General features: G+C 34.7%; 1 protein-coding gene across 1 annotated transcript in view; it reads left to right on the top strand.

Annotated features, from left to right (window-relative positions):
* LOC123559912 (CUB and sushi domain-containing protein 3-like) overlaps positions 1-15,317 on the top strand; it is a 156,775-nt gene that overhangs the window by 139,861 nt on the left and 1,597 nt on the right. The window contains exons 61-63 of the mRNA XM_053516658.1: positions 10,759-10,919; positions 12,315-12,429; positions 15,063-15,239. Of these exons, the coding sequence (XP_053372633.1) occupies positions 10,759-10,919; positions 12,315-12,429; positions 15,063-15,150 (364 nt within the window). The 3' untranslated portion in view covers positions 15,151-15,239. The remainder of the gene's footprint in view (positions 1-10,758; positions 10,920-12,314; positions 12,430-15,062; positions 15,240-15,317) is intronic.

Below are 15,317 nucleotides of genomic sequence, written 5' to 3'. Positions count from 1 at the left end.
GATGGATATTAATCCCAGATATATTTTCTGGAATATAGCTCAATCATGTTTATAACACTGCTTGTAAAATTGTATCATTTTGTAATTATTTACATTATTGATTAGCACTTAGGATACAATATGTACTTTAAACTGTTCATACCAGGAACCTTCTGTGAAAAAAGTGCAACTTTGTGGCATGATCTGCCTGCCTGACTGTATACCCGAGTAGCATACAGCTTATACTGCATAAAAGAAACATAATAATTCTGAATCAGGTAAATATTATATGTTTTTATAAAAAGCTAATGTTTAAATAACCCTTAATTTTACCTATCTCTTTTAAAGGAATACACCAATTAATAGAATTTCCTGGCATATTATATGATAAATATTAATTATAAATGTGATGAAAAACCTAAGTGCCATTATTATCTTTTGCCAGAGGCGGAGGGGTATTATTTTTGGCATTGTCCTTTCTGTTTCATCCGTCTGTCAGATTAACTAAAAATGCTTGTAATTGGAAAAATATTTTAGTACCTTAGTCTATAGAATCACTAAACCTCATGTAATTATTATAAGCTCAATAACACTGCTCATTTGTTTACCTAATAAAAGAAGTATTTCCCCTTGATTTGGTAAAAAAAAGGATATTTCCTGTATCTATTAATGGATCTTCATGAAACTTTATAAAAATGCAGATCACTTCAGGACAGCATTGCATGTGCAATTTCCATCAAGATGACTTCAGTAACCAGAGTTATTGCCCTTTAATTGTTTTTCAATCCTTAAATTCCTACATAACATGTAATCCATTTATAGATATGAAATTTGACACAAGTGTAAATCACTTTGGAGCAATGGTGCTTCCACATCTTTCATCAAATCTCAAGTTGCAGTGTTATTGCACTTTTATTGATTCAAGATGCATATATTCCCACAAAACAATGTATCCTTTTGAGTAAATAGAAATTTTTCTACAATAAAGATTCTGATGAAACTTCTCACAGTTTTAATAAAGATGTGGCATATTATTTGACAGATTATTTTATAGATTAAGTTTGTAGAGTTTGTTGTTATGTCAGTGAGTTAGTTCAGTCTTTTGATTTCATATTTCCTAGAGGAAATTTACAATTTTCTGCTAAATTATTCAGAATGTTAGAAAAATATATCTATTAATAGATGTATGGTTTTCTGTTACAGATTGTGTGCTGGAAAAATGGCCTTACAATTTGGAGAGTCATTTGCCATCTACTTAAGCCATCCTGGAATATGAAAAAATAAGGCTGCATTGACAACATCCTGATCCTCGTGTTCAGATCTTTTGTGATTTCTTGTGAAGTGTCTTTGATTTTTGCATAAAAATAAAAAAGTATATTAATATGATTTAATTTTAGCTTACTACTGATTTTTTTTCAGATCCAGCAGGTGCAGCTGATTTCCACTAGATGCCACATATTTTCCACCTATTGCCAGCTATTTGGTGGCATTTAGTGGAAAATAGGACTGCCACCATAGTGGCCTTTTGGTGAAATTTTGTCCACTTGCTGCCACCTTTTAGGTGGCGATTGGTGGAAATAAGTGGCGTTTAGCGGAATAGATTTTACACCATAACGGTGGCGTTTTAGTGGTAATTTGTCTAAATACTCCACTTACTGCCACCATGAAGGTGGCGATTGGTGGAAATAAGTGGCAAACATATTTTCCACCATAATGGTGTCATAATGGTGTAAAACTGTCTAAATACTCCACTTATTGCCACCTAAAGGTGTACACAAGTGGAAAAAGGTGAAATTAAGTGGAAAACAGATTTGCCACTGTCCTGCTCATTTTTTCACCATTTTGGTGGCATTTTAGGTGGCATTTTGGTGGAATATCTAGGGACGGGATACATTGTCTTACTTGACCTAAATTTAAACAAGACAACCATTTTGACTAAATTTCATGAAGATCAATTGAAAAATACAGCCTCTATTGCATACACAGGCTAAATGTTGACAGAGAGACAGACACACATCTGATGATGGACATAGAGTGATCACAATAACTCACCTGAGCAAAAAAGTAAACAGAATGTACAACTATTCAAAATTTACAATTATAACCTAATGAAAAACCTTTATCAAAACAATACTTGGAAAAATCATACATATGTATATCAAATGGAACAGTAACTTTATATTATTTCAAATGAGGACAACCCAAATATTAAAAAGTTTAAATTATGAACACAGAGCTCTGTTCATGCAACACAGAGCTATCTACTTAGCGACATGACTAGCTCCTTCACAACAGAGCTATCTCTCACAATAAAACTTGATTTATTGTACTCCCGAACCATTTTCGGTACATATTTTATTTCCAAATGCATTGTATAGTTTACAGCTATTTCACGCCTGCTCGATTTGCTTCTTAATATTAGTTAAAATGTAAATATTTGACAATGAAAGTGCTTTCATGACGAAATGGCCAAATTAACTTCAAAATCAGCTTATTGGTAAACATCACCACGACCACAAATTAAGAATGAAATAGCAAACTTAAAGTTCTCTGTAAAGTTAAACCGTATCTACATCGCCTACCATTCTCCGATTTTTGGTATTCGATACACTGCTTGTAAAAATGCAAAACATATGATAACACTCACCTTTGTTGATGTTCTTTTATCGCAATGTGCATTACCTCGGAAGTTGCAACAGAGCAGTTTACCATATACCTCTTAAAGAGGTAGCTCTGTAGTTTACCAGGCATGGAGATGGAGTGCCATGCGCAGACCTCAGGTTCCTATCTCGAAGGTCAAGTTTACAGTTGGAGGTCAAAGGACACCGGCTCATAACTTTGACATGCATTGAGGAATCTTGTTTATATTTGGCATGAATGTTTAACTCAATGAGACAGACTCTGTCTCAAAGGTCAAGGTCACAGTTATGGGTCAAAGGGCGGGCTCGACATGATGCCCATGGTCATATGGGTTCTTTTTTTCATATATTTGTTATTTATTACATTGATAATGGAACTATTTTTAGCTCGACTATTCGAAGAATAGTCTAGCTATTCTACTCACCCTGGCGTCGGCGTCACACCTTGGTTAAGTTTTTGCATGCAAGTACATACAGCTATCATTTAAAGGCATATAGCTTTGAAACTTATTTATTCTTTTTCTAGGTCAATTACCAACCTCACTGGGTCAAGTTCCATAACTTCGACATGTATTTTGAGCAAATTATGCCCCGTTTTCGACTTAGAAAATTCTGGTTAAAGTTTTACATGCAAGTTACTATCTCCAAAACTAATGCAGATATTGAATTGAAACTTCACCTGTGTCTTCGGGGTTATAAAACTAGTTGATAGCAGCAAGTCCCATAACTCTGACCTTCATTTTGGCCAAATTATGCCCCCTTTTGGACTTAGAAAATTCTGGTTAAAGTTTTGCGTGCAAGTACATACAGCTATTACTAAAAGGCATATAGATTAGAAACTTATTTTTTTCTTTTTCTAGGTCAATAACCAACCTCACTGGGTCAAGTCCCATAACTCTGACATGTATTTTGAGCAAATTATCCCCCCTTTTAGACTTAGAAAATTCTGGTTAAGGTTTTACATGCAAGTTACTATCTCCAAAACTAATGCAGATTTTGAATTGAAACTTCACATGTGTCTTTGGGGTTATAAAACTAGTTGATAGCAGCAAGTCCCGTAACTCTGACCTTCATTTTGGCCAAATTACGCCCCCTTTTCGACTTAGAAAATTCTGGTTAAAGTTTTGCATGCAAGTACATACAGCTATTACTAAAAGGCATATAGATTTGAAACTTATTTTTTCTTTTTCTAGGTCAATAACCAACCTCAATGGGTCAAGTCCCATAACTCTGACATGTATTTTGGGCAAATTATGCCCCCTTTTGGACTTAGAAAGTTCTGGTTAGGATTTTACATGCATGTTACTATCTCCAAAACTAATGCAGATTTTGAATTGAAACTTCACATGTGTCTTCGGGGTTATAAAACAAGTTGATAGCAGCAAGTCCCATAACTCTGACGTTCATTTTGGCCAAATAATCCCCCCTTTTGGACTTAGAAAATTCTGGTTAAAGTTTTGCATGCAAGTACATACAGCTATTACTAAAAGGCATATAGATTTGAAATTTATTTTTTATTTTTCTAGGTCAATAACCAACCTCACTGTGTCAAGTCCCATAACTCTGACATGTATTTTGGGCAAATTATGCCCCCTTTTGGACTTAGAAAAACTCTGGTTAAGGTTTTACGTGCAAGTTACTGTCTCCAAAACTAATGCAGATATTGAATTGAAACTTCACATGTGTCTTCGGGGTTATAAAACTAGTTGATAGCAGCAAGTCCCATAACTCTGATATACATTTTGGTCAAATTATGTCCCCTTTTGAACTTAAAACTCTTTTGATATTTAACATTTTGGGTTATATTTTCCTGCTTCTGGGACAATATTTCGAATAGGCGAGCTTAGCTGTCTTACGGACAGCTCTTGTTAAATCAGCAATATTATTTTTACCATCTTCCTCATTAACTTTATGGTGTAATGTTATTCCTGATTATGTGAAATAGAATATTGACTGTTTCAGTACTGAATATATGGAACTTGTTCATTAAAGGAATATTATGCTTGCCCGCATAATTTAAGTTCATTTGAAATGAAACTTCGTTTAAATACATATATACTCGTATATGGTCTTTTTCACACAGATTGTCAGGTTGAATCAACGTGTAGAAGGGACATTTTTTATGATTCATATTTTTTTAAGTTTTGTAATTTAAAAGGGTGATACTATTAGTCATTAATTTTTTAGCAACTTGCACAAAGTGCCATTTTTCAATGTAAACCGTACCAAGCCTTTTAAAGGAGGAAAAGTGTTATAAAGTATTTCTGTACTATTTTTTGTGTAACTTCAGTATCTTAGTAATAAACAAGCAAAACATTTCAGATTATTTTTTTTTCAAAAGTCTATTTGATGAGCTCAAGAATTGATAAGCACACATTTTCCCATGATGTTTTCAGCACATATTCCCCATTTTCCTCGGACCACAATATTCTAGTGTTCCTCTGGTAAAGTTGTTTCATAGCAGGTGACATCATATCCTCATCCACGTGCCATCAAATTGTATTTCTTGTTTCATTGTGGACCATGTGGCCTGGCCTGAAATACCGATCACCTGTACAGATTAGATTTCGATCTATTCCGGTTATTTGTTTTAAAGTTTCATTCATTTGATTAATGACATAAGTGTCCACAAAATTTTCATCTTCACTGCTATATCCTAGAAATGCCACAAATTTATACATATCCTCACCATCACTTAGGTGCTTCAGAGTTTTTGCTCTGTTTTTCCGTTGTTTCATCATTTTGTTTCTCTTGTAAATGATAATGAAAAGAGTAATTGTCACAAGAAATACAAAGCCAACAGTTACTGAGGTCACAAGGATAATTAACCTTCTCTGACACAGCTGTTGTAATTTTCTTAGAGTTGTTTCATGTATTTTTTCCTGTAGGCCATTTTCCTGTTGACATTGAAGATTTTGATTGGTTGAATTCAACTTAATTATTCTCAACAGCCAATCAATAGAGTTTTGATCTTCACATGAAGCACATGACATTGGATTTGAATCTAGATTGATCATTAATTTTGCTGAGTGTTTGTCATTCATTAAGGTTAAAAGTTTATTAAAGTTGTTCAAAGTAACTTGGTCAAGTCTGATTATTTTGTTGTTGCTTAGATTCAACACTTGCAGATGCTTCAGTGTTTGAAGGTCAAAGGTCACATGGTTAAGGTTATTTTGTGAAAGGTCGATCATTTCTAGATACTTGTTATCAGCAAAAAATCTTGAAGGTATCTTGTGGAGTCCATTGTTCGACAAGCTGACTGTGTTTAGCAGTTTGAGAGAATTTAGCAATGTTTCAAAGAGTGGAAAATTTTCTCTTGCCATTTTATCAAGGTAATTTCTAGACAGATCTAAAATTTGCAGATTTGGAGCTGCAGTTAGAATACTTGGATGGATAAATTCCATTTTATTATCAGACAAACCCAACTTTGTTAAAGTTGGAACTGAGTTGTTTCCAAACACAAGCGGACAATTCACTCTTCTTAGGTTGTTTTTGTTCAAAATGATCTCCTCTACTTTCCACATTGGAGGATTTTTGACAAAGACAGTAACGTTTTCAAACCATATGGTTGTTTGATCTGGAACAATGCCTGTAAAGTTTAAACTTTTGGTAGAAAACAATATGGTAATTAAGTCCAGTTCTTTTAACTGGTTGTAATTGAATGATACATTTGACAAATGTAGCTTTCCAGGAAATAACATAAAGATATCTGATGGTAATGTTGCATAACTTACATCAATTGTTTGGAGTTGCCACGGAAGGTTTAAACCATTTGAATCAGCATATCCGATTTTAGTGCTGGAAACATTAACATATTTCAAATGTTTTATTTTAGTAACTATTTCTGTAATGTTCAAAACTGTAATCTGAGTGTTACTGGCATCAATCTCCTCAACTGGCTTGTCTGATAGCGCATCAGCAAATGCTTCATCCAGTTGAAGAAATGCTGAGAGATAACCAGCATTTGACAGAGAAATTTGTGTTAAGTTTGGAACCTTCTTTGGTCCTCTCAATGCTTTGTTTAGAGGAGCCATTCGTAGTCGTGCACATCCACTTAAATCAAGGCGCTCTAACTTTTCTAGTCCAAGAAATGTGTTTTCGTAGAGATTAAACGTGTCTGAATGTAGATATAGTTCTTGAAGTTCTTTAAATTGGAAGAAACATTCTGATAGCAGTTGAAATGCACCAGTGTTAGACTCACCTTTTGGAAGGTCATTGATTTCCAGAATTTTAACTTTTTTCCAAGTATTTGACTGAAAAGTATTTTTATCACAGTTACTGTCTGAAAACCAACCAACAATACGAACAACTGTAACATTTTCTGGTATATCCTGTGGAAAATAATTACATTCCAGTGTTAAACCTGTTTGTAGGCATCTTTGCTTTTTCATTTCACTTGAATCTGCAGAAACTGCTCCAGAAAATGCAAATAGAACCTGTATTGTTAGAAAAATCAGTAAATCTCCAAATTTCAACTTTCTAGACATTTTTAGTTCTAAACAGCAAGCAGGAAGTAAAGCAAATGCAGGTACCTTAACCTTGAAAGGTGCATAATGTCTTTTTGACAAATATTTCGTATAGGCATAATTGATTTTATGTCCTATTGTTTCCCCAAAGGTTACTGAAGTATCACTCTGTATAGAAAACTCAACAACAGATATTGAATTGAATAAAGGGTATTTATCATTAAAATACCATAAAAGTAAAAGAGATTAAACATCAGTGATAGTTTTCTATATCCGGGCGACCAGAAACCGCCGACCCGTATGTAAAACACAGTATAATAAAAATTATCATAAAACCAGATTTAACAAATGTAAAAGGCTTCAAATTTCAAGCAAATTAGAAAATGGAACATTACAACGTTTTTAAAATGAAGAGCCAAGGAGAATCTTCAAAAAACTTTGGACTGATTGTCTTGACGAATCCAAATGTTCACGAAAATTATAAAAAGAGGTGGTTGGGGAGGTGGATGTCTAAACGAAATTGAATCACATCTAACAGTTTTTGCAACTAAATAAAGACTGACTACTCAGCTAGCAATTGGTTCATATAACCATGTGACATAAAGGAATGGATCTCATTGGCTCCTTTTTACGATACGATTAACATAAACCCATTCGTTGATCCGTGAGTCATGGTTAAAAACATATATGCAGAACAGAATAAGAAACCAGTATCTAAAACATTTTATACAGATATAAAATATATTTATGTCCTATTGTTTCCCCAAAGGTTACTGAAGTATCACTCTGTATAGAAAACTCAACAACAGATATTGAATTGAATAAAGGGTATTTATTATTAAAATACCATAAAAGTAAAAGAGATTAAACATCAGTGATAGTTTTCTATATCCGGGCGACCAGAAACCGCCAAACTGCGCCCAGGATATTGATCTAATATTTAATGGTATAATCTACAAATTGATGGTAAGCAAATAGCCTGGCTCCCTGGCTGCATGGTTATTTTCTATATTAATACTGGAAACATTTTATAAGAAACTTTTAAGCCTCTAAAATAGCACAGTTTTATCTGATGGCTGAACCATACCTATGTTTGGAGCCAGGGGCAATAAAAAATGTCAATGTAGAAACAACCTTCTGGAGTTACTTCCCTCTTAATGAAGACAACTGATATATATAAATAAGAACAAACATAGGGACGGGAGCCAGTCTAGTAAGCAAATTGATTAAGCTCTTTTGTGTCAGTGTTGCTAAAACAAAAGAACTTGATTTAATCCAGATATGTTATATTCCAATAAAAATGGTTGCACATTTATGATAAAATCAGTTTACAGGTATCACACAGTATTGAGGCGTTTAAAAATGAACACAAAGGAAAGAATTAATATAAGGTGAACCCTTATCATGCTGGACATGATTCTGCCTTTGCAACCAGTGTAGGTCATGATCAGCCTGCACATCTGTGCAGCGTGACCATGATCTGCACTGTTTGCCATTCAGTCAATATCTTTTAGGTAAGCACCCCTTTTAATAGGTAATGGTACTGTCCAAATTCAAAGATGAACTAGTTTATTGTAGAAATTTAGCAGGGTAAGGGTTAAATCCTTACAAAACTTTTTCAATGCTGATAGTTTCACTAGTCTTAATATCCAGTCAGCAATCAGAGATTTTAAATTTATTGACTGATTATTTATTATGCCAGGTTACTGAGTACCTTTAACCCTTAGCCTGCTGGCGGTGACTCATTCTGCCTTTGCGACCAGTGCAGACCAAGATTAGCCTGCACATCCTTGCAGTCTGATCATGGTCTGCACTGTTTGCTATACAGTCAGTAAATTTTCAGTGAACACCCCTTTGAAATGGTATTGCCCAAATTGGGGATGGACCAGTTCATTTAAAAAATTTAGCAGGGTAAAGGTAAGTGAATCCATTTTAGACCTTGTAATTGGCAAAGGGTTTGCTAACGTTTAGCTACAGTTTAGTTTGTTAATTAGGAAACAGGTTATTGATCACTTGTTGACCTAATATAATAATATTTATAATATAATGATTAATTTTGCTTTCACTTTGCTGCGCTCCATTACTGCAAATGAATCCCTTTCATAAAATGCTTGTTGAGGCTATACCCCATTAAGACTGCAAACATTTGAATTATTTCCCCGTATTTGTGACAAATGTACCAGTAGGGGGCACACCCTGTGTCCTACAGACACATTCTAGTTTTTTAATGTAAAAGGGCTGTACATTCTGCTTTAAGGTTTTTATTAGTCAGTCGAGAGCCAAATCAAGAAAATATATTTCTTCGCTCTTTGCTCGCTCCTGATTTTCTCAAAAAACAAAAAAAATACTTAAATTATTTTTTCACTCGCTGCCTCAATTTTTTCAGAAAAAATCCGATGAACAACTTTTCAGTTTGGTGTGGCCTAATAGAATTTCTTCAAACTTTGGATATTGGATTTTTGGGGAAAATGACGTTTTCAAGGGCAGATAACTCTTTTTCATTACTGGTGACCTATGATTTTTATTGCATATTTTTGTTTCTTAGAAGATTGTCCTCCAATATACAAAGTTTGAAGAAATTCTAATATTGGGAAAAATTTCGCCCAGAATTCTAGCATACGCCTTTAAGTCATGACCCCGAACCATCCAAATAACATAAAAAAAAGGTGACTGATATATTGAGGATTTTCTCATTGTAGCCCCCGAACAATAAAGTTGTAAGGGAGGGTATACTGGTATCAGGTTTTCTGTCCGTATGTCCATCTGTCCGTCCGTCTGTCTGTAGACACAATCTTGTGTGCACCATATCTCCTCATTCCCTTGACACAGTGTAATGAAACTTCACACAAGTGATCAGTGACAACAGTAGTTGTGCATGGTGCATGTTAGGTTCATTCAGAAAAAAAATTTGCAAAGTTATGGGACTTTGTTTTTTGTTACTATACTATATACATACAGTCTGCATATGCAATATTGTGCGCACTAAATCTCCTGAACACATACACACAATTTAATGAAACTTCACACAAGTGATCGGTAGTAACCCTAGTGGTGCATGGTTGTGTTAGGTTCTTTCAGAAAAAATTCTGCACAGTTATGGGACTTTGTTTTTTGTTAATATTCTATATACATAGAGTCTGAATATGCAATCTTGTGCGTGTCTAATCTCCTGAACCCTTGCACACAATTTAATGAAACTTCACACAAGTGATCAGTACCAACCCTAGTTGTGCATGTTGCATGTTACGTTCTTTTAGATACATATTCTGCAGAGTTATGGGACTTTGTTTTTTGTTACTATACTATATACATAGTCTGCATATGCAGTCTTGTGCGTGCTTAATCTCCCGAACATTTGCAAACAATTTAATGAAACTTCACACAAGTGCTCAGTACCAACCTTACTTGTGCATGCCGCATGTTAGGTTCTTTTAGAAAAATATTCTGCAGAGTTATGGGACTTTGATTTTTGTTATACATACAGTCCACATAATTATGCAATCTTGTGTGCATCAAATTGCAATGTACAGTGTCAGTGGGGGGGGGGGGGGGGGGGGGGGGGTATATTCATCACCTTCAGTGATAGCTCTAGTTACATTTGATTTGTCATTGAAAGCATTCTATTGCTACATAATCTATGTTGAAGATGATTTTCAGTGAATAAATAATTTCAGTTTTGGTAGTCTGGTTATAAACTACACAGTTGTTATACCAAATACAGAGACTTCAGCTCAGGAGTTTGCACAGTCTACTGTCAGTCTGGCCAAGGGAGCTGCAGTTGAAATACTGGGAGAGAGCTTAGCTGTAACAGATATGAGTATCGGAGAAGAGCCTGGTAAGTTAGGCAGTATTTAAGAGGAAATTCATGCAAGTTACTTAGCAGGGTCTAAGTCATCTCAGTTTGGAAGAAAATCCCAGAAATTTATCACGTATAATTGAAAAAAAAATGATAAATTATCTCACATTGTCAAGAAAAAACCCTAGTACTGGAGAAAATCCTTGTAAGTTATCTCACAATACCAGATTATATTTTGGTAGGTCATTGCATGATACTGGAGAAAGTCCTGGTAAGTTATCTCATAATATCACATAACATTCTGGTATTTCTTCTCAGTTTTAAAGAAAATCCTAGAAATATTAAGGTAAGCAGTCTCAAAGTTTTGAAGGAATCGTAGTAATTGAGCTGTCAGTATTGGAGAAATTCCTGATTTCACAGTTTGAAAAAATCCCAGAAATTTGCTTTCTAATATCAGAAAGTCCTAGTAAAATATTTCACAGTACTGGAGAAAATCCTTGTAAATTTTCTTAAATATTTCTTAGCTTAAAAGAAGCTTAAAAGAAAATCATGGGATGTTTTCTCACAGAAAATCCTAATAAGTCTTAAAAAATCCTTGTAAGTCCTCTCACAATGTTGGAGTCATCCTATAGTATCAGAGAAAATTCTTGTTTCTTTTTCCAACATTTTGGTAATAAAACATCTTGGTACATTTCTCACATTTTTTGGAGAAAGCCCTGAGTTGTCTCGCAGTACTGGAGACATCCTGGTAAGTAATCTCAAAAGTACTGGAGAAAAATCTGGTGAGGCATCTCACAACAGAAAGTTTTCTGCAAGTTTTCTTGCAGATAAGAGAAAATCCTTTTAAATTATCTCACATTATTTGAGAAAATTTTGCTAAGTCATCTCACAGCAGAGGAGAAATCCTGTAAATTTTTCTTCCAGTTTTTTTTTTAGAAAATCTTGTAAGTTATCTCACAGTAGCTGTGCAGAGTTAACAATGGTCTGACAGTCTTCTTCTATTGTATAGTGGTTAAAATGTATTTTTGTTGTGCACTGTTACCAATGGTTAAAATGTGTTCTTTTCTGTTGTATATGGTCACCAGTTGTCTGCTAGTATCTTGATAAATAAATACCATTTTGGTAGTGAAATATTGAAGTTGCAAAGCTCAACATTGATAACTGTAGTCTACAGAGATGTATGTGGACCCAGCAGAAAATGTTTAGCCTGCTGGCGGCAAGTGATTCTGCCTTTGCGACCAGAGCAGCCCAAGATCAGCCTGCATATCAGTGCAGTCTGATCATGGTCTGCACTATTTGCTATTCAGTCAGTAAATTTTCATTGAACACCCCTTTGAATAATGAATGGTTCTGCCCGAATTGAATGATGGATGAGTCCATTTTAGAAATTTAGAGTGCTAAAGGTAAATTTTTTGTTTTTCTGTTTCCCTGCAGTAAACCTTGATACTATGACAGAGGAAAGTTTAAGCTGTAAAACCTTCGTAGCAGCAAATGGTGCATGTGATGTTGGTTATATCTGTCAGCTTGAGGCAGATCTACCTAGCTGTATGTAAGTATCAAAGTAAATTCTGTTAGGGACTTATACATTGTTACTTCTATATTGCTATAAAATAAAATGTTATATACATGGCATGTAGCATCATGTTTGAAGTTCTAATCATGGCACAAAACATATCTGAACACCTAGTCTTGACATAATATTATAACATCATTTTTGACGTTCTTGTCTTGACAGAAAACATACCTGAAGTCATAGTATGACACAAAACATCATGTCTGAAATCTTAGTCTTTACATATAGAATCATATCTGAAGTCCTAGTCATGACATGTAACCATGTCTTAATTTCTTCTCATGACATAAACCATGTCAGTAGTCCTAGTCTTGACATACCATGTCTGATGTTATCATATTGACATAAACATCAAGTCTGATGTCATAGTCTTGACATTGAACATCAAGTCTGATATCATAGTCTTGACATAGAACATCTAGTCTGATGTCATAATCTTGACATAAAACATCAAGTCTGATGTCGTAGTCTTGACATATAACCACATGTCTAATGTTGTACCATTGACATATAACCACATGTTTGATGTCCTGGTCATGACATATAACACGATGTCTGAAGTCATGGTCATGACATACAGCATCATGTCTGAAGTCCTGGTCATGACATATAGCATCATGTCTGAAGTCCTGGTCATGACATATAGCATCATGTCTGAAGTCCTGGTCATGACATTGAACATCATATCTGAAGTCCCAGTCATAATGTATAGCATCGTGTCTGAAAGTACTGGTCATGACATGAAACATCATGTCTGAAATGTCTGGTCATGACATACAGCATCATGTCTGAAGTCCCTGTCGTGATGTATAGCATCATGTCTGAAGTCCTGGTCATGACATGTCGCATCATGTCTGAACATGGAAGATTGTGTTTTTCATCATTCTATATTTGATTACAGACCAGATCCCGAAACAGGTAGTATTTTGGTTGTGGCAATATTAACATGTTATAACAGCACTTCAGAGTTTCACCCTTCTTTTCACATGTTTTTGAAATAATAAATTGTGTTATATAAATTTTAAACGTCTTTATTTAAACTGTGAAAAAAAACACCAACTTGATAAAGTCTGAAAAATGGTAACAACATTTGAATATATTTTTGTCTAGGACTTAGATTTCCCTACATAACATACATATCCCTATCATTTGCACCAAAAGTGCTAATTAAACAGATGCACTTATTATTCTCTGTTTATTATTTAGACTTAGCCCTTAATAGTTAAAAAGTCATGAGCTATAAATATTTCTGCCAATGAGGATTTTCTGGCAGTTTGTCCTTCTGTCATATGTTGCTCCTTATTAGAAATTTGTAGTAAATGGTCAAAATTATTTGTATTTTATTAAATTTTATTTTCTTTCTTAATTAGTCTGACTCATGTTTGTCTGTCCATCTAATGATGCATTGTATGACTGCCTATCTAGAACTGCTACTTCAGCCAAACATTGTATGATTTTAAATTGGCATATTCTAAGGGTTTTCTACTATACTGACGTGAAAGCACTAGGGACTCATTTGTTAGAAATAAAGACTAGTTTTTATGCCCTCAGGAATCTGTCAGTTTGTCTGTTCACCCATCCGCCAGTATGAACCAGATTGCGTACAGCCCACACTAATGACCTGATTTAGTTCATACTCACAACAATCCTTATGGCAGGACCTGCAAACTTACTTGTATAAATGACATTCACCATCATATGACCTTTACCTTCTAACTTAAAACCTCAATAACATTTGTGGTCCTACAGCCCACATAAATGACCCAATTTAGTGCATGCAACAAGCCTTGTGGTATGGTAAGACCTACAAGTTGACTTGTATATTAATAACCTTTACCTTCAATAATCTTCACCTTTGAAATTAAAACCTCAAAAAGCAACATCTTTGGTCATAACCTGGGGGTTTGATTTTGCATTTTGAAAACGCAACTCCGTGTTTGTTAGTTATCTTAAAAAATATGATTTCACCTAGAGTCAAGAAACCCAGTACAGTGAAATGAAGTTGGGACACCAGTGTACTGTGGACACACATGTAGTCTGTTAGAATATATGACTCCCATAGAACTATTTAGTTTTAAAAACTTTCTTCTCCTAATTAATCTGGTGCTTAGGTGAGGAATATAAGGAAATTGTGAGTGTTTTGTTTCAACTTAAACAGATGAGATCAGTAAACCCTGAATATATACTGCTGATCTGTAACTCTGTGGGCTATTGGTTTAGGTCGCTGACTTCCAGTCACTTGCCCCTCACCCATGTGAGTTTGAGCCTGGCTTGGGCATTGAATTTCTCATGTGACAAATCCATCCAGATGGCTTATGGAAGGACAGTGGCTCTAGAACATTGCCACATGACCTATAAATTGTGTCTGTGTGAGCTTAAATTAAAAAGTAATTAAGATGGTAGAATGGTTTAAAAATGTACTGACTTCACATTAGCCACTTTTCATACTGAAAGTTTGATTGCAGTAGGTGTATGTTTACTATTTTGTTAAAACATTTCAGTATTTACTGGTTTAATGGTAGTAATATTGATTTAGACAGTATTTCTTTTAGACTATATGATGATGGCATGATAATATTCTGATACCAAAAATTGTACTTTATTTATAGACTGTGGATATCCTGGCAGTTTTCTCAATGGTATGATGTCAACAGTAGATGGCACACTGTATGGCAAAAATGCAACATACATATGTAACACAGGATACATACTAGAGGGAAGTTACACAAGAACATGCGAGCCCTCGGGTCTGTGGGTACCAGAGGCCCCTAGATGCTTGCTCATAGGTCTGTATGGAATATCAAACAGATTGATGTTGATACTATACATGTTAAGTTTACACCAGTTTAGAAAAACCTCTTTGT

Source organism: Mercenaria mercenaria, chromosome 10 (assembly GCF_021730395.1).
Source record: "Mercenaria mercenaria strain notata chromosome 10, MADL_Memer_1, whole genome shotgun sequence".
Lineage (NCBI taxonomy): Eukaryota > Metazoa > Mollusca > Bivalvia > Venerida > Veneridae > Mercenaria > Mercenaria mercenaria.
Note: the sequence above shows the minus strand (reverse complement) of the source record. Positions and strands in the feature narration are given on the sequence as shown.